The 17,899-nt window shown below is 48.5% G+C and overlaps 1 protein-coding gene across 2 annotated transcripts in view; it reads right to left on the minus strand.

The window, feature by feature from the left end:
• The window catches only part of CCDC149 (coiled-coil domain containing 149), a 95,930-nt gene that overhangs the window by 20,855 nt on the left and 57,176 nt on the right, over positions 1-17,899 (minus strand). For both annotated transcript variants that reach the window (XM_045834496.1, XM_045834497.1), the window contains exons 5-9: positions 10,610-10,726; positions 9,613-9,785; positions 8,827-8,899; positions 7,321-7,405; positions 5,225-5,369 (exon numbers count right to left, since the gene is read on the minus strand). In XM_045834496.1, coding sequence (XP_045690452.1) covers positions 5,225-5,369; positions 7,321-7,405; positions 8,827-8,899; positions 9,613-9,785; positions 10,610-10,726 — 593 coding nt within the window. The remainder of the gene's footprint in view (positions 1-5,224; positions 5,370-7,320; positions 7,406-8,826; positions 8,900-9,612; positions 9,786-10,609; positions 10,727-17,899) is intronic.

The raw sequence follows: 17,899 nt of genomic DNA on the forward strand, positions 1-17,899 counted from the left end.
CAATGGTAATATAGCATAGCGGTGAACACAGCACTGCTCTGGAACAGTTCAATAATAGTGCTACAGCATGGCTGTGAGGCGGTCTGCTCAGTGATGCCCCACTCTGCTCTGCACCACACTGCCCTGGTCTGGAACCAAGAAACCCACTACTCGCATTTCTGTGGAAAGTATGCTCCCCCATCTAGCGGGGGAGCTGATTTATATAGACAGAAGTCCCCATCCCTCCTCCCTGATTGGTCCGTCCTTATGCAAATAAGGATGCCGAACCCTCAGTTTGATTGGTCCAAAGGCACTGTCCTGATTGGTCAGAGTAGAGCAGCTCTGATTGGATGGGACAAGCCTTAGTTAGTCCCACTGGTTGAAATAGGAACTCCTATTGGAGCTGATTCCAGGAACTCCTTTGCAAGGGCTGGCTCTGAAGGCATAAACGTGATGGAAACACAGGCAGTTCAGGGCAGAGGAGGGCGGTTTAGCACAGAGGCAGGCACGTTAGAGCAGAGGCTTCTAGGCGAAGTGCAGTTTGTGTGGGAGGCCCTGTGCAGAAATGGCTGTGAGGCTCTTTCCCTTTAATTTGAGTCTATTTAGCCACCAGGAGCCCTTCTGAGTCCTCAGGATTCACAAACTTCAGCCTCAGTTCGCCTCCGAAGTACACACTCTTAACCAATACCCAGTAAGGGCGATGGAAACCGAGCTCTATCACATCTGGAGCAAATTCTCGTTAAAGACCATTTATATTGAAATATGGATGTAACCACAGCTGACTTGCCAAATATAACCCAAGATGCTTCAAATGACAAAGAGGGACCTCCTGATTGGCTTGACACTGAGAGAATGTGGCAGGTGGTCCACTAAACGTGTTGTGATGCAGCCCAGTGAGAGAAGAGGGCTATTTGAGTCTTAACAGCTGGCTGTATTTATAGATGGAGATGGTGGAAGGAGGAACAGGGTCCATTCAATTCAGTCTGACCAATTCAACAAGCAGCTACTGCGGCTGCAGAGGACAGCAAAGAGAAGCAGACCCCGTCCCCGTATTTGAGGGACTAAAAGCTTGGGGGCACACAGACACACAGATGCACACACACGTACAGTGCCAGCGGAAGGCTTTAATAACAGATGATATTTGTCAATCACTTGTTCTGTACCAGATATTACTGTAAGCACTGCACAGTTATTATTTCCCTTTTCCCCTTGCCACAACCAGTGAGGCAGCTCTTATCATCCTAATTTTGCAGATGTGGGAACCGAGACCCAGGGAGGTCAATGGACACGCCAAGGGTGACGCAGCTGCTAAGTTAAAGGGGCCAGAAACAACACTTGGGCCCGGAAATACACAAGTCCTTCAGCAGAACTGTGGGGCAGAAGTGGAGAGTGAATGAAAGAAAGATGAATCCAGAGAGGCTTGTAGGGACCCAGATTTCATGATCTTGTTGCCATATTGACAATGTTAAGATTTATACAATGGCAGTGGGGAGATATTGCAGGGTGCTAAGCAGAGAAGCAGCACAACGAAGTCTAGGGAAAGTATTCTGGATGCGGAGTTGAGAAGGGACTGGAAGAACTATGAGTAGAAGCAGAAAGACCAGTTAGATGAACATCGTCCAAGTCGGTGACGATGGTGGCCCAAAACAAGCCAGTGGGAGTGTAGGGAAGCCAAAGGAATGGGGCCACAACCAGGAGGTAGGTGAGGAGTGTGAGGTGTCCACCGGAGACCCACCTGGATGCAAGGGAGAAAGGAAAGATCCAGGAGTGCAAAGAGGAGAGCGCGTCTTGAGGAAGTGGCTCTGCTCACCAACAGCACGGGAGAGGTCAGAGGAGCAGGGGACTAGACCGCCTCCTGCATAAGGCAAGAGAGGACCCGAGAAGCACACCTGGAAAGGAGGAGGAGAGTCTGGGCAATGAGGGGCCTTGGAAGCCAAGAAAGAGTTCCCGGTAGGACAGCATGGTCAGTATAGTCTTATTCCAGAAGTGGTCATACTTCTAAATGAAAGTCTAAGAAAAGCCTCTCAGAGGATGTGCCTGACCCTTGGAAGAGACGTTTCAGTGGAGGTGGTGAAATCCAGAATCCAAATGGCAGGCTGAGACAAAAGCAGACTAGAGAAAGTTGAGACAGTGAATGGAGAATGACTCTCCACGTGGTTGAGCAGGGAATAGACGGAGGGAGCTGGGGCAGTAGCTCGAGGCATAAACAGGCTTGAGGGAGGATTTTTTTTTTTTTTTGTAGGATAGGGAGAGTTTAAAGAAAATTTTTATCTACCTACAGTTTGTTTTAAGATAGGGGAGATTTCAACGTATGTCTACCCAGTAGATTAGGAAATTCCTCAAGATGTTGGGCCTATAGATGGATTTTCAGTAGCAGTTTGTGATAACAGCATCATAGAGGGAGATGGCAGAACTAACTTGGGAACTGGCCACCGTTGTGCCTCTGTCCTTGCTTTCCAGACAACACAGGGAGCAGGGGTCCCTGACTGAGGGCCCCTGGGGAGAGCCAGGGCCTGACACAGAAGCAGCTGGCTGTGGCTCTACGCAGACCCAGAGATAACCCTGCCGCCACCTCCACCCAGGTGGCCTTCTTTTGAATCACTGCTCTGATGCCTGACAGCTGTGTTGCTACCAAGATTTTTGAGCTTCTAAGCTATTTACCATTGTCCAGGGAGGAGGAAGAGCAGTGAACAGTGTTAGACACAGCTGGAAGGGTAGGGAAAGGCCAGGATGCCTTCATGAATTCACCACCACCACCACCACCAACAACAACAACAACAACAACACCACCAACACCCTCTGGAACAGTGATGGTTTGTTGGGAAGGACTGGAGAGTGAAACAATACTTTAACATCTGCCTCTTCTATTCATGCTGTGCCATCTGTTTATGAGACAAGTGAACCTCATCTCTTCTTTAGCCACAATCAGACAACTGCCAACTCTTTGGGAACAAGTACCTCAAGCAAAATGCCTTGTAATTGAACATGCTCTCAAAATGTGAAGTCCTAGGTTTAGTCATCAGTTCTTCCCGATGTCTCTCCGCGAACCTTCCCAAGCGGGGGTGGGGGTGTGGGGGGGTGGTAACTGCCAGGCAGGGGAAGGCCCACTTCCGGAACAGAATATCTTTGTTCCTACTTATCATGCCCCACCAAAACAAAGCTATCTTGTTATTTTAGCTATAAAATGCTAAATCATGGGGGATAGCAGCAAGCAGACAAAATTCACATTTCATTCTTAGCCCCAACTCCATTTCTTGTTTAATTAGTTCCTTTACATGCTCCCAAATAAAACATTTATCAAAAATATGAAACTTAAGACCCTCTAAGTATTAAAAATGGCACATTAGGTACTTTATGTGCTGATATAAAGCAATCTTCGAGATCTATTGTTATGGGCAAAGTGCAGCAGAGTGGAAACCTTTTTTAAAAAAATGTATACTATCTACTATGTGTCAAAAAAGGAGAATATCTAGATAAACATACCTGAGTATTTTTGTGTGTTTATGTAAATGTATTAATGCACTTAGTCACACGTGCATGCTTGGGGAGGACCCACAAGAAGTGAGGAATGGTGGTTTCTTCCAGGAAGGGGAATCTGGTGGCTAAGAGATAGCAGTAATTTGGAGATACAGTAAGTGCTAACTTAATGCCCTCACTTTCAACGTTAAGTGGAATGATGTATAACGAATCCAGTTTTACCACAGGCTAGCTGATAGGAACAGGAGTTAAGTTCCTAGCAGCACATCAACATTGTAACAAACTGATTATTCAAGGACCTGCTGTATATTGTTGTTTAACCTTTTAAATGTGAACCACGAAATAGTTCAAAATTATTCAATAGTTAAGAATGAAAAATCGCATTAAAGCAAAGATAAACCTGGCAAAATGAAAGTGTCAGACTTTCTCAAAAGAGGCGCGAGCCCAGGGACCCTGGGAATGCACATGGCCGCAGGAGGACAGGTGAGGGGCCCAGCAGGAACCCAGCCTGTGGGGTGGGGGGGCAGGGGGGCGAGGTATGTCAGATCAACAGCAGTGCAGAACACTGCAGGGATCCTGCCTGAAAAAAACAGTCCTCCACGCCTGTTCTGGGAAGATTCCCATTCCTTCCCCCTTCCCTTATTAGTATCTGCATTTCAGCCTCTGGCTGTTTCACTCCTTGGTTAAGGTTTCTTTTAAAAGAACTTTTGAAACTCCTTTCAATAAATTACCCTTGTCATCTCTTTGAGATTGCCCAGACTCCCTCCACTGCTCTCTGCCTTCTTTTATATATATCTTAATCTCCTGCGCGATCTTCCCTTCACTTCCATCTCCTCTTTTTTCTATTTTGTTTTTACAATACTCTCAATCATTTTCCAGGGCCCCGATTCCCTGGTCCCTCCCCTTCTTGCTGGAAGCCCAGCCTTTTGTTGCCTGCTCACTTCCTCCACACTTTCATTGTGGTTCTGGCATCAGCTACGTCGTCGGCAGGGCCCAGTGCAAAATGACAATGTGCAGCCCGCCTGCTAAAAAAATAATTCAGACTTTTAACATGGAGACAGGAGCATCAGACCAAATGCAGGGAGCTTCTGAGCACAGGGTGCTGAGCAGCCACAGGTGCTAGCTCATGAGCCGGCCCCGTGCGCAGTGTTTGCTGCTTTAACTGATTGTTTATTCACCGTTCTCTGAACGCTTCCAGTTTTGCTTCTGTACTTTCCAATGGCCACCTTAACTTGCTTGATTTTGTCCAGTACAGTCAATATGTTTATAAAAACCAAATAGGACGTTATTGTTCCTTTTCACCGTCTTTTTTGCTGATTCTGAAGAGTGACATGAGAGTCCCTTTCAGGCTCAGCTGCCTTTGAGGGGATGCCTCACTGTTCCTACCCTTCAGAGCCCCTCAAAGCCAGGCTATGGGAGCACATGCCTTCCAAGGTGCCTCCCCTAAAGAAGACCTGGAGGGCTGATTGGCGGAGTAACCCAGGCAAGTGCGATCAAAATTGCCACTTAACAGGCATTAGTCAGTGAGGAGTTCAGGGTAAACATTCAATAAGCAGTAACCAGTATTATTCGTGGGCTTGACCTAACTGAGCACCAAGGTGCTGTCATGATGCAGAAGCATAGTTCTAGTCCAAGAAGTTTCCTTTCAGATCTGAGGTTTCTCCCCTGCCTAACTTATGGCCTGTAGCCCCACCAGCTGCCATCGCCCCACACCCCTCCTGCCCACACCCCTCCTGCCCACCCCCCACCGAAAGGTCCCGCCACCTACTTGTTGGTCTGCCTCTGGTGCTGGATGACCATGTTCTTCTCGTGGATCGTCTCCAATAGGGCTGTGGCCAGAGACTTCAGATCAGAAATGGACTGCGGGGTGGCCGGGAGACTGCACCCGTGATCCTCCGACAACAGATCCTGAACTAGGTGGGAAATGACATTCACAACTCAGTCTGAAGCTCTCGCGGGACACCGGAGTGCAAACCAAGGTCAGCTCGGTCTGGGGGGTGATGAGTGCCCAGCTTCTAAATGCTTCTATGGTGCTTTGAAGAGTCCCTTTCAGAGGGTAAACGTACAACAAAATAAAATTCAGTGTGTGGGGTAAGCAGAAAGGAAGAAGTTCTCATGGACTTTTGTTAGCAATTTGTAAGAGAATAATTATTGTATTTGTCTAGCATTTTAGACATTCAACAAAAGTTTTATACTGACTCATTTGAGACTTAAAATGAACCAAAAGAAATCCGCCTGGAAAGTGGCATTTATCCCGATTTCGTGGACAGGAAAGCAAGGTGCAGATGAATTAAAAACATCAGTTGGAGGTCTCACAGCCACACTAATGGTGATGACTCTAGTCCTGAGCTCCTTCCTTTACAACAGAATTTCCCAGGGTGAGGTGCTTTCCGTGGGCAAGAGAATTTCGGAAATTATTTAAACTACAAAATACATTTTGTATAGCGTGTTTTTAGAAAGGGTAGATAAACTAACAGGTTCCACAAAAAGACAAGGGCCACCTGCACTCCCACCAGACGGGAGAGAAGGGGACAGTACGAATCACTGTGGGTTTCTGAACACCGTTTCCTATGTCTGTATATAGATATACAAACCCACACACCTCTCTTCAAAATGGGAAAAGCTCTGCTTGTTTCACTTCACCTAATGCCACATCCTGACTGTGTCCTAAAACAAAATGTCAACAGCTTCTTAGTAGTTTGTGCATAGATATATAATAATAAATATGTTGTTTCTAAGGGCTTTTTTTAAAATTATAACTAATGTAGGAAGAATTTTCTTGAAGCAAAATGTTTGCATATGTCTATAGTTCTTTCTTGCTGGCTCAAAGGATATCCACTTAAGGGTTTGCATCAGAGGTTGCCAAATGGTTACCTAGGAAGGGTGTCCAGATTTACCAGTCCGCTGTGGTGTTTGGGCATGGCTGGCAGTCCCCATGGTGGTGATAACAGTACATCTCAGCATTCAAAGATGCTGTGCTGTCAATGGGCTACTTCCCATTTCTATAGAGTAGTGTAGTTTACTTTTTAAAAAGCAATTCTAGAGTGTCCTTTCCTAGTGGGATAAAAAGAAGTTGCTTGGAAAAGTGCCTTGGTTGTAGGTAAGCTGGAGAGTCAGCAGGTTTTAAGCCCCCCTGCTTCGGATGAAGACTGCCATCCATCTGAGTGTTACTGTCAGCGCTGCTGACACCCCAAGAGCAGGCCCGTCGAGCATGCCCAACCTGAGGCTGACGTTTAACACTGCATTCCCAAGGAGTAAGTGTCAGAAGCAAGCTCTCTGCTATTTATTCTCCTGGACTGTTCCTGGGAGATCATTATTTTTCATCGGAATCGACAAGGAGGGGGAACAAAATTGCAATCAATAAAAGCTTCTTTGAAAAAGGTACGTGTCCTATGATGAAATGATTTCAGCAGCTATGAGACTTCTGTTCTGCCCAAGGAGGCCACGAAAAAGGGCAATTCGATGAGGCTGAACATGGACTCGGAGATGCTAAACTGGTGATCAGAGGAGGGACAATATTCTTGAAAGGAGAGCACAGCGCAGGGGAAGGGACACAAACAAGGGCCAGTTACTAGGAAAACCTCTAAGGCTCAGGCTCTTAAAGCCGGGCCCCCAAACCAGCATCAGCATCACCTGGGAACTTCTTAGAAATGCCTGTTCTCGGGGCCAACCCCAGACCTACTAAATTGGAGACTCGGGGTGGGGGGCAGTAATCTGCATTCTATCAAGCTGTCCAGGGAATCCCGCTGCAGGTGGAAGGGTCTAAGGATCAGCTCGGTTCCCAGCCCACAAAACGGGATGTGGACTGGCAGCCCAGCATTCTGCGATGCCAAGCGGCCCCCGACCCCGGAGAATGCCCCCTACCTTGCTTTGCAGAGAGAACTCCAGTCAGCGCGCTGCTGCCGGATTTACTCTGGCCTTTTGAGTTTTTCCGTCTCTCGAGAGCATTCTAAAGTAGAATGGGGAGAAAAATAAAAACCTCTGTCAGAAGAGACAATCATGGAAAAATACCCAGTTACAGTTAGATGCATCCTCCCAATTCAGCGGACGAGAACCCTTGGCGGAATCCAAAGCTGGCCCACCTGTTCAAATTCGGAGTCCCCGGCAAAGGGTTAGGATTTGTATGGACCCAGTAAAGCATTTAAGAAGAAACTGGTGCCTGGCCTAATGACAGCAACTACCCTCTCCCAAACATAAAAGGTACTCAGTGGGTACTTGTGACGTCACCAAATCTGAAGCAAGAACTCAGTCTAATGTGCAAAGTCACTGGTTACGAAAACCCCTTCCAAACAGACATGGGAGGAGAACAGGTTAACTTTCATGCACCGATGCCCAGAAGTCACTACTGGTATTTGGAAGGATTCTATGGCTCCACTGGAAAAAGGGCCACCATCGATCGGCGACACCTGCCATGCACATAAGAAAGGGAAGGGCATACGTGCCACCTAAATGTCATTCCCAGAAGAGGTGCTTCCGTTAGAATTGATATGCATGGTACAGCCAGTGCTTGGCACATGGAAGGACCGAATAAATGCTCGTAAATGAATGCACATGCACACATTTTGAAATTATGTATTAATTATACATCCTTAAAAGCTGCCTTCTTCTTTGGCTGCATGTGTATATATAGACTGGTAGAAACTGAAGTGTGGCCCCACACACGGAAAGGAGGAACAGCGTGGAGACTTCTGAGAAAAAAAAAAGCCCACGTCAAATGCCAGGAAAATGAGAAGGCCCTCCCAAGCATCCAGACTGCTGGAGAACTTCACCCTCAGGAAGAGAAATCAATCTATTTTCAAAGCAGAGACACCCAGGAGATCTTTCTAATTATAACACAAGTAACATCTGCAGAAATAGATATTATCAAACTAATGGTGCTGGAATGAGAGGAAGTAACAGTGGGGAGAATTTAGACATTCTGTCCTTTCGGGGAGATGTGAACATTATGGTCTGGATTGTGATTTCCTAATCTTTGTTTCTTCGTCGCTCGGAAACCATTTTCTTATGGCCCATTACGAGACAAATAGTATCTGATGACAGGATGCTTTAAAGGAGAGCTGGAGAAGAAGCCTCAGGTCATGTGGACCGAGGCTGGGAGGCGACCGCATCGAGGTTCTGGGGGCTGTCCCTGTGCCCTGTCCTGGTGACCACAAGAGAAGGAGCCCTCACAAAACTGGGGAGAGGAGGGTGTGTGTTTGTTGTTTCAGGTTTAATTCTCACCAGTCACCTCAGTTAAAGCTCTTAGGGGCCTCCCTCTGGGAGGGCGGGCAGGCACTAAAATATCTCTGGCACATAAAGGAGAATGGGAATAGGATGACATTTAGAGACACCGCGTAGTGAATCCTTGGCTCGTCGTCACGGTTCTGCTACCTTGTATTTGGTGATGTTCGATTTCAGGAGGTTGACCTCTTCATGAAGTTGCTTTAATCTCTCCTGAAGGTACCTGGGGAAAAAAAAATGCAACCAGAAAGTGTTTGGGGACGAAGTGAAAAACATACACTCGGATAGGAGAGGAGAGAAAAAGAAAGCACCGGGCTGAGGAGCCCTCTTTTACATGTAATGCCTGCTTCCCACGGAAGGGAGGGGCAGAAAAGTGTATCTTTGTGACCTCTGCTTAAATGAATGCGATCAAGGTCAAATATGCCCAAATCACAAAAACCCCACTTCAGACGAGCCCTCTGCGGAGATTCCCTGAGGGACAGCAACACGGCTTTCACATAACTCTCATTAAGGTGATTCCACTGGGAAGGAAGGCAGGAAGAGACGACACCAGACATAACATTAAGTTAGACACATACACACACTGAAATTCGCCTCGGGGAAAAGAAACAGCTCAGGGAATTTCTCAATTTATTTTCTTATTCTTTTCTCTCTCCTTGATAGCAATAACAAGCAGCTTCTCCCAGTTTCCTACCCTCTCGCCCAAATCAGGGAGAAGGAGAAAGGGGTACACATGTCGGCATGTGGCACTACTTTCCTGACTTTTACTACTAATACGTGACATTAATATCATCGTTTTGAGGGTTGTGACTTTCCTTTCACTGTAAGGCAATTTTCTCAAGTGTGAATAGGGCTGCAAATAACCCCCAGGCTGCAGGCCCGCGGAAGAGCCAGCACGCCGCCCGACGGACCGCAGGCCTGGGCCGGGCCACCTGCCTGTTCTCCATACACAGGGCGTCCACGTCGATGATGCGGTTCTCGTGGCCGCCCAGGATGTGGTTGAGCTCCTGGTTGAGCCTCTCCACTTTGTCCTGGTAAGAAGACCGCTCTTCTTTCACGTCCTGGAGCTCATCCACAGACGCCTGCAGGTCGTGCTCCAGAGACTCGATCTGAAACCAGAGGAAGTGCCCTTACTCAAAACGTGCCTCCGACACCAGCTTTATGGCCAGAGATGGAGCCTTCTGCGTGGCTGGCTGGCTTTTAGAGAGCTTATTAATGCCACCCGCATGCTATAAAGCCATGAGAGCCACTCACTGGAATACGATCAAAGCTAAAAGGAAGGGGGCGACGTCCTGACAGACACTTACTAAATATACCTAAGGTGGGAGGGGACACCAGCCCGGAGAAACAGAACCAGTTAGTCTTCACCAGCAGCAGCATGCCCTAAAACCAGAGGCTGGGAGAGGGCAGAGCCCAATGCTGGGAGCAGCAGGCAGTGTCTTATAAATACGTGCTTTTTCAATCCGCTCTAGACCCAGAAATCTCGTTCTGCTCTTCAAACCCAATTAGCAAGAGAAGGAAGGCAAAGTCTGGCCTCTCTCCGCTGTTCCCTAACTAGGACTCTGTACCCGTTGAGATTTTGCCTAAAAAGCACTGCTCAGCATTTGAGTGGAAACTGGCAAATTAAGGCCAGTTTGTCACATTTTGTTCCCTCCTTGTCTATCCTGGCCAAGGGGGCGCTTTCTTGTTGTGTTCAGAACAATGACACCGAAAGTAACAGCAGACCTGCTGGAAGCCAGAGAAACGCAGAGGCGGCTTGGGAACCGAGGCCAGGACCAAGGGAAAAAAAGCCTCCAGCTTGTATCCTCCATCCTCCTCTGACTCGCATCCCAGGCACCCCACACCCTCTGGGCGACAGGGACACGGCCCACTCAGCCCTGGGTTGTGACCAGCTGTGCAAACCCATTCCCTGCGCACAGATGTTAGCAGTAACCTGTTCCTTCGCCCTCTCCAGCTGCTGGACCAAGTCTTCACGCTCATGGGCTGCAAAGTGCCGCACACCAATCTCTTCATCTCCGAGCCTCTGTTTCGCAATTGTCATCCTCAAGAGCTGCATTTTCCGTTAGTAGGAGAGAGAGACAGAGGGAGAGAGAGAGAGGGAAAATGAGAGAGAGAATAGATTAAAAAAAATACCCAAGCATACTAGGCAGAAAGTTTTTGAAATATTTTTAAGAAATGCTGGAAAAAAGCACAAGACAAAGATATTTCTGGCCCATATCATGAGTTTAAAACAAATGCATTGTGTTTTGTACATGTGCACACACTCAAACACACACACACGTGCATGCGTACCTGGCATGCGGCCTGGGCATGTGACGGTGGATGTCCTGTGTAGCATAGCCATGGCGGGGAAAACCACACTGCATTTCTTCAAACGTGGTGAAAACTTTAAAACGCGGTAACACATGCGGAGATGGGCATGCTTGCACACTCCTAACAATGAGGCTGTATCACCAAGAGCCTTACGAATGTCCCGCCCACCCTAATGATCCTGTAACTTTACTTCTGACAATCTAGGCTAAGAGAAACCCCAGACAGGGACTAGCTTTAGGGAAAAAGAAAAAGTAGATTCCACTGTTGCTTACAGAAACAGTAAAAAAGCTAGAGACAGCCTCTAACAATAGTGGAATTGTTAGCAAACTATAATGCAATCAATCAATGGGCTAGTTTGTAGCTGTTTTAAATAAGGGTGATGTGAACTACGGAATCCCACAGATGTGTGTAGAATGCCATGTTAAGTGGAGGAAAAGAGCATAATACTTTTATATAAAGGAAATAAGCCAGTCAGAGAAAGACAAATACCATACGATTTCATTTATATGTGGAATGCAATGAACAAACTGAACTAAGAAGTAAAATAGAGACAGACTCATAGATGGAGAGCAGGCTGACAGCTTGGGGGTAGGGAACGTGTAGAGGGATCAAGCAAGAAAGAAAAAAGAACACGAAAGAACTCATGGACATGGAAAATAAAGAAGATCAAAAGATGAGGTAGAATATTAACTGGATTGAAATAACAAACTTTGAAAAGAAATAATGACTGGAGAAAAGTAAAGAGCATGTCAAATGACATTGAGTTGGGGTCCTTATTTAAAAACTACTCATTTGACCTCGATGTGTATTTATTATGCACCTACTATGTGCCAAGGGCTCACTGGGATGGGGCAGACCATGTTCCAGGCAGCGGAATGGCTTCTGTTGTATAAGGACCTGGCAGAGGGTGTAAACAGACAGCTGTGCTTTATGGAATCTGATTACAGTCGAGCTACATTACTCAAGGATTCTATATTTTCAAATGTGCACAAATTTATTTGTAATCTCAAAATCAACACCCGTGGCACTTTCAAATCATGCACGGACGTGGGTAAACGAGTGCAGAGTTGCAAAAAAATGTGAATCGTCTGCCAGCCTGGCAACCAGCTGAGGCTGCAGCAGGCTACACTCGGCCTCTTGCTTAGCTCTCTACACAAGTGTCCTCTTCACGGCCTATTTAGTGCCGCATTTCCCCCCATAGTTTTGTGCTTTTTTTTTGGATGTTTTGCTGTTTAAAATGGCCCCCATGAATAATGCTGAAGTGCTGTCTAGTGTGTCTCCGTGCAAGAAGACTGGGATGGGTCTTACAGAGGAAATATGTGCGTTAGCTAAGCTTCATTCAAGAGTGAATTACAGTGCTACTTGGCTGTGAGTTCAATGTTAATGAATCAACAATACACATGAAATAATGTGACTTTAAACAGAACAAAACACACATAAAACAAAGTGAGGTATTGACATTGACACAATGTTGTGACCAGAGGCTCCCAGGAACCTGTCAACCAGTGTTGGCACCAATGCGATGCCAACAGGAATCCCAGACTTGGGGTGTGGTGAAGGAGGAAGTTTCATTCCGTGCAAATAGCTCAACTGTGATTCAGCAGAGCTGTGAGAAAATGCTCTCTCTCTCCCTGAGCCATACATAGGGGAGTGGACAGATAGAGGGAGGTCCCCGACCCTGGTCCCCAAAAAGCACGCTCTGATTGGTCAGTGAAGACACTAAAGGGAGTACAGTTGTGCAGATCTGATTAGACAGGGAAAGCCTCAGTTCTGTTGGCAGAAACAGGATTCCAGGAGCTCCTTTACAGGGGCCGGCTCAGGGCAGGCAGGCAGTTTGGTGCAAGCAGCAGGCAGTTTAGCGCAGGCTGCTCCCTCAAGTGTGGCTTGTGTGAGACGCGCCTGTCTGCAAAGGGCTGCTAGCCTCTGCTTTTGAATTTGAGCCCACTTAGCCACAGGAGCCCTTCTTGGTAGATATCTTCTCTCTCAGGATCAACAAACCTAATCCTGTGATTCCCCTAGGAGCGGTAGTTCAGTATTCGCTAATTCAGGGTTTGCAGCAACGTTGGAGGATATAACCCCAGTAAATGGCGAGGATCAACGGTGCTGGGCGTGGCAAATGTGGGGTGGAATTTACGGCGGCACCGGTTCCTTCAACCGAAAGCTGACTGACATGTGAAAATTCTTTTGGCTCGGGACTTGCAGAACCCCAAGTGAATATACCGAAAGACAAACAGATAAGCAAATAAAAAATTTTTCTCTCCAGTCAAAGGGTCCAGGAGCAGGCAGGCTTCTGCTTTCTGTGCTGGGAGGCAACAGGAGGCCTGCGACATGGCTTTGAAAGTGGGCTCTTTTCCCGATGCATGCAAAGCCAGACTGACAGCCTGAACTTTAAGTAATAAAACACCACTGCGGTTTTCTATTCGCGGGACGCTCCACAGAACACTTAATTTAGAATTACACAATTATGTTTGCTTAATGCCAATTAATTATTAAACATGTTTATTGAGGTCTGACAGCCATAGAAGACAGTCATCTTTTATATACTGGATGCCTGTTAAGCTCCAATAAATATGTTAACAATCATTTGGTGTTTAATGTGCATACAATATCGGCTATTAAATCTCAGGGCCAGACTGGTTGAAACACTTATTTTTAAAAGTGAGGCCCAAGTTGGTAATAGCTGGATCATTAGTTGGGTCTGACTCCCAAGCACAATCAGCCGAAGGGGCCAGAGGAGGCCACTGCAGCAGGAACGGCAGCGCCCATGGAGGGGCCTCCCGCCTTCCCAGCTGACAGCTCCCTGGCTCCGGAGTCCCCCTGCCTGGGGGTTCACATCCCTGCTCCACAGCCTGTGCGCTGTGCAACCGCAAGCATGTGCCTTAATGTCTCTGAGCCTTCGTATCCTTCTCTGTAAAAATACGACAGTCACAGTATAGCTCTTCATTGTCAGGTGAGAGAGAGTAGAGTCACATTAAATGCATTTTTAACTTAGCGCATTCAACTTTATGTGTTTGGAAAAAAGGTATGGGGGGAGCAGAAGAGGAGTAAGAGAGAGATGGAGAAGAGAGACTGAGGGAGAAATAAAAATTTAAAACATTGGCTGACTTTACCCACCCCTGCTGGGAGGTGGGCAAAACCATACTGTTCATATTTATACATAATACCACTGCTCAGGTGTACATACCCTGAACTTCATGGGCAATTTTAAGGGCCCATCAAGGGGAATTTCTACTAGACACAAGTTTCTGCCTCTTACATGCTGACTTCAGAACGTAATCCTGCGAGAGAGAAGATCGGATTGCTCTGCGATACTTAGCACAGCCCCTGGAAGGTAAAAAGTGCTCAGTGAATGCTAGCTGCTGTTATGAGTGTTGTTGCAATAATGGTCATCGCCCCCTCCACGTGAGCTTCCACACATGGGCCCCCGGCTGCAGAAAGCACAGCTCCCAGGCCAGCCCTCTCTGCGGGCTGCAGGTGACGACGCTGACCTCCCCTCTTGGAAACGGGGAGGAAGCAACTGCTCGCTCAGGGCACTTAATTCCCTCAAACATGGCGTCCGCGCTGCCCAGCCAGCCTCCCCCTGCCAGCCCTCAAAGTGGATCAGTGCCCTGCGAAGTGCCTGCACTGCCATTAGCGAATGCATTCATTTGGTGACTTAGATGGAAATAAACGCTTATGAATGAATTACGGGTGTGAGTCGTCAGCGTATGGATGAGGCGCAGCTGTGGCTGGGATGTGGCTGACGGACTCGCTTGGGAAAGGATGGGGCCTAATGGCTCTTAGGTGCCATCCCCCACCCTGCTCACTGGGTCCAACTGCCCTGCCGCGGCCCTGCCCAAAATCTGGTCCTCCTCTGGGCCCCCCTGGCTCCTTCCCCGATCTCAGGTTCCATCCCTCGCAGCCTTCAGCAGTTTCTCATCTTGTTTTCATTTGCCTGAATCCATTCCCCCCACCGGCCCCCAGACACTGAGAGGCAGCCAGGGGCAGGAGCAGCTCTGACTCTCCAGGTGATGGACCCTGCTTCTGCTAATCCTAGTCAGGTGTCCTTGGCAGCCATCTAAGTTCACTGGGCCCCGGGACATGTTCTTTTGTTTGTTTGTTTGTTTATTTGTTTTTTTAATGGCATTGTCTCGGCCCATTCAGGCTGCTACAACAGAACACCACAGACTGGGTAGCTTACAAACAGCAGACGCTTATTGCACATACGTCTGGATGCTGGGAAGTCCAAGATCAAGGTGCCAGCCGATTCGGTGTCTGGGGAGAGCCTGCTTCCTGGTTCACGGATGGCTGTTTTCTCAGTGGTGGAGAGGCAAGAGCTCCCTGGGGTCTCTTTGATGAGAGCGCTAATCCCATTCGTGAGAGTCCCGTCCTCAGGACCTAATCCACTCCCGAAGGCCCCATGTCCACTGCCATCCCCCTGGGGAGTAGGTTTCAACACAGGAACCTTATGGGGGCACGTTCAGTCTTTAGTGAGGATAAAAGCTACATTGCAGTCAGCACAGCCGTGTGTGGCTACCCAGCCTGTGCACTGCACAAAGCCAACTCCCACGCCTCCATCCTCACAGCGTGAAGCTGTGATGCAGTGGTCTTCCACCGGTGTGCCCCGGGAATGTTTAAAACATGCAATACCTGACTGTTTCGTCAGGGGCACTTTTCCCTTAGATTGTCAAGCAAAAAAATGACAATAGCCAGTACAACAAGAGCCATCCAGTGTGAATGAATCAAAATTATCCCAACTTTTTTTTGGTCAGATCAGCAAAATATGTGATTTGGTGTGCCACAGAATTTTAGTAAATAGTCTATGTGTGCCGTCAGATGAAAAAGGCCGAAAACCGCTGATGTAACGCAGGGAGCACCGTGGCTGGAACTCTCCCTGTCAATGGAACCATGCTGTTGACACAGAGCTGTGAAGGTGCAGCCCCCAGTCACGGTGGGCACACTCACAGCTCTTATAAGGTGACTCCCTCGGCCGGGGTGACGGGGAGGATCACATGAAAATTGTTAGCACGGAGCAAGGCCAGCCCTGCCTCGCCCCCACTCCTGGTGCAGCGATGCAAAGAGCACACCTAGGACGAGGTCAGCCCCAAAAGGCATTCATTAACCATTCATCTGGCACAGTGCTGGGCCGGCAACTTCGTAGACAAGGCCCTGACCGTCTTTTCTTTGCTTTTCCTGTTGGTCTTCTCTACCTCCCCTCCGGTCGCCCCCCAGCCCTTGGAATACCCTCAGTAACACAGAACACGAGAGCGTCAACAGGCCCCACGCAGGCAACTCTGTTGTATGACCAGAATCCGACTTTCTAGTCCACTTCTAGCTTTCACCTGAAGCGTCTGCTACTTAAAAGCAATAAATGAAAACAAAACCAGCAGCTTTCGCGTTCTTTCTCCCAAGGCTCCGGAGACCATCCTGCACCCACTCGTCAGCGTGTACCAAGGCTTCCCAGTTCGTGAGCACCCAACGTGGGCCAAATGATGTGCTAGAAGTCCCCTTCACGTGATTCTTCCAGCAGCTCTTCACTGCACTGGAATAAATGCCACAGCCCTTGGGAGGCTAACAGGCTCCCCATCCACCCCACCCACCCCATCCCTAACCCTCACCCCCACTCTCTGCTCTCCAGCCACGCTGGCCCAAACACACATGTTCCTGCTGCCCCCGGGCCTCTGCACCCCTCTGCCCTTGGAATAGCCAGAACCCACTTCTTTGCCACCTTCAGGTCTCAGGTTAGATGTCACCTCCTCTGAGAAGTCTTCCATGGATGCCATTGAGGAAGTTGTTCACCCCCCAGGTTACTCCCCCCCCCCACCGCCCTGCCCCACTGTCCCCATCGTATGTACAGGCACGACCTCGCACCCCTGCTCGTGCCCTCCCCACTGCCGGCTCCACCGCGGCAGGCGCCTCACTTGTCATCCGCACCAAGCTAGCCCGGCACCCACAGCAGTGCCTGGCTCACCACGGGGAATCCTCAGGAGCTTCTTAAATTGGGAAGCCTCTCATTCGATGCTTCCCACAACCACAGGAGGCAGACACTGTCCTCAGCTCTTCCCAGGCACGACCCTCTAAGGGGCTCCCAGAGGGCTCTGAAGCAGGTCTCTGGGCAGAGCTCAGGAGTACTCTTCGCCCAAGGCTTCAGTCTTGACACTTCAAGCAAACATGCGTGCAGAGCAGCCGCCACTCCAGACCCATGTAAGCCCAGCTGGCACCCTACAAGGTACTGTCGCTATCCTCATTGTCAGGTAGGAGCTGAGACAGAGACATAACGTGAGTTGTCCACATCAGACCTTACCTATAAATGGCAGGGCCAGCAATGGAACCCTGGCAGTCCAGGGTGCTGTAGTTTACGCTACACTGTCCCTCTCCAGGACAACAATGACAACCACAATGACGACAACAACAGTGTACCACCAGCAAGTGTGCTCTGTGCTTTGTGTAACTTCTCCTACTGAATCCTCACAAAAGCCCCACAGGCCCCAGGCTGGGCCTTTATCACCCGGACTCGCTTTGCCTGCAGCATCTCCTCCCCTCATCCCTGGGTTATTGGACCACCTTCCCCCACTCTCCCTTCAGATCTCTGTGCAAAGGGCATGTGAATAGACACTCCCTCCCTGACCACAACACAGTGCTCCTGTTCAGCCCAGGCTGCATTCTACATATTCTGTGTTTTTTATTTAGCACTTACCACCTTCTGACATGTGATGGCATACAGTGGCACCCCCTTACCTGAGGGGGATGTGTTTTGAGTGCTGGTGGACGCCTGAGTCTTCGGATAGTGCCACAGCCCATATACTATACTTTTTCCTACACTCATACAGACTTTTCACTTGGAAGGAGCACTTTACAGCTTCTCTTTGGTACTCTTGTCACTTGAGGCCATTATTAGGTAAAATAAGAGTGACTTGAGTGCAAGTAGTAT

This window comes from Phyllostomus hastatus, unplaced genomic scaffold (assembly GCF_019186645.2).
Source record: "Phyllostomus hastatus isolate PE091 unplaced genomic scaffold, TTU_PhHast_1.1 phas_contig_196, whole genome shotgun sequence".
Taxonomy (NCBI): domain Eukaryota; kingdom Metazoa; phylum Chordata; class Mammalia; order Chiroptera; family Phyllostomidae; genus Phyllostomus; species Phyllostomus hastatus.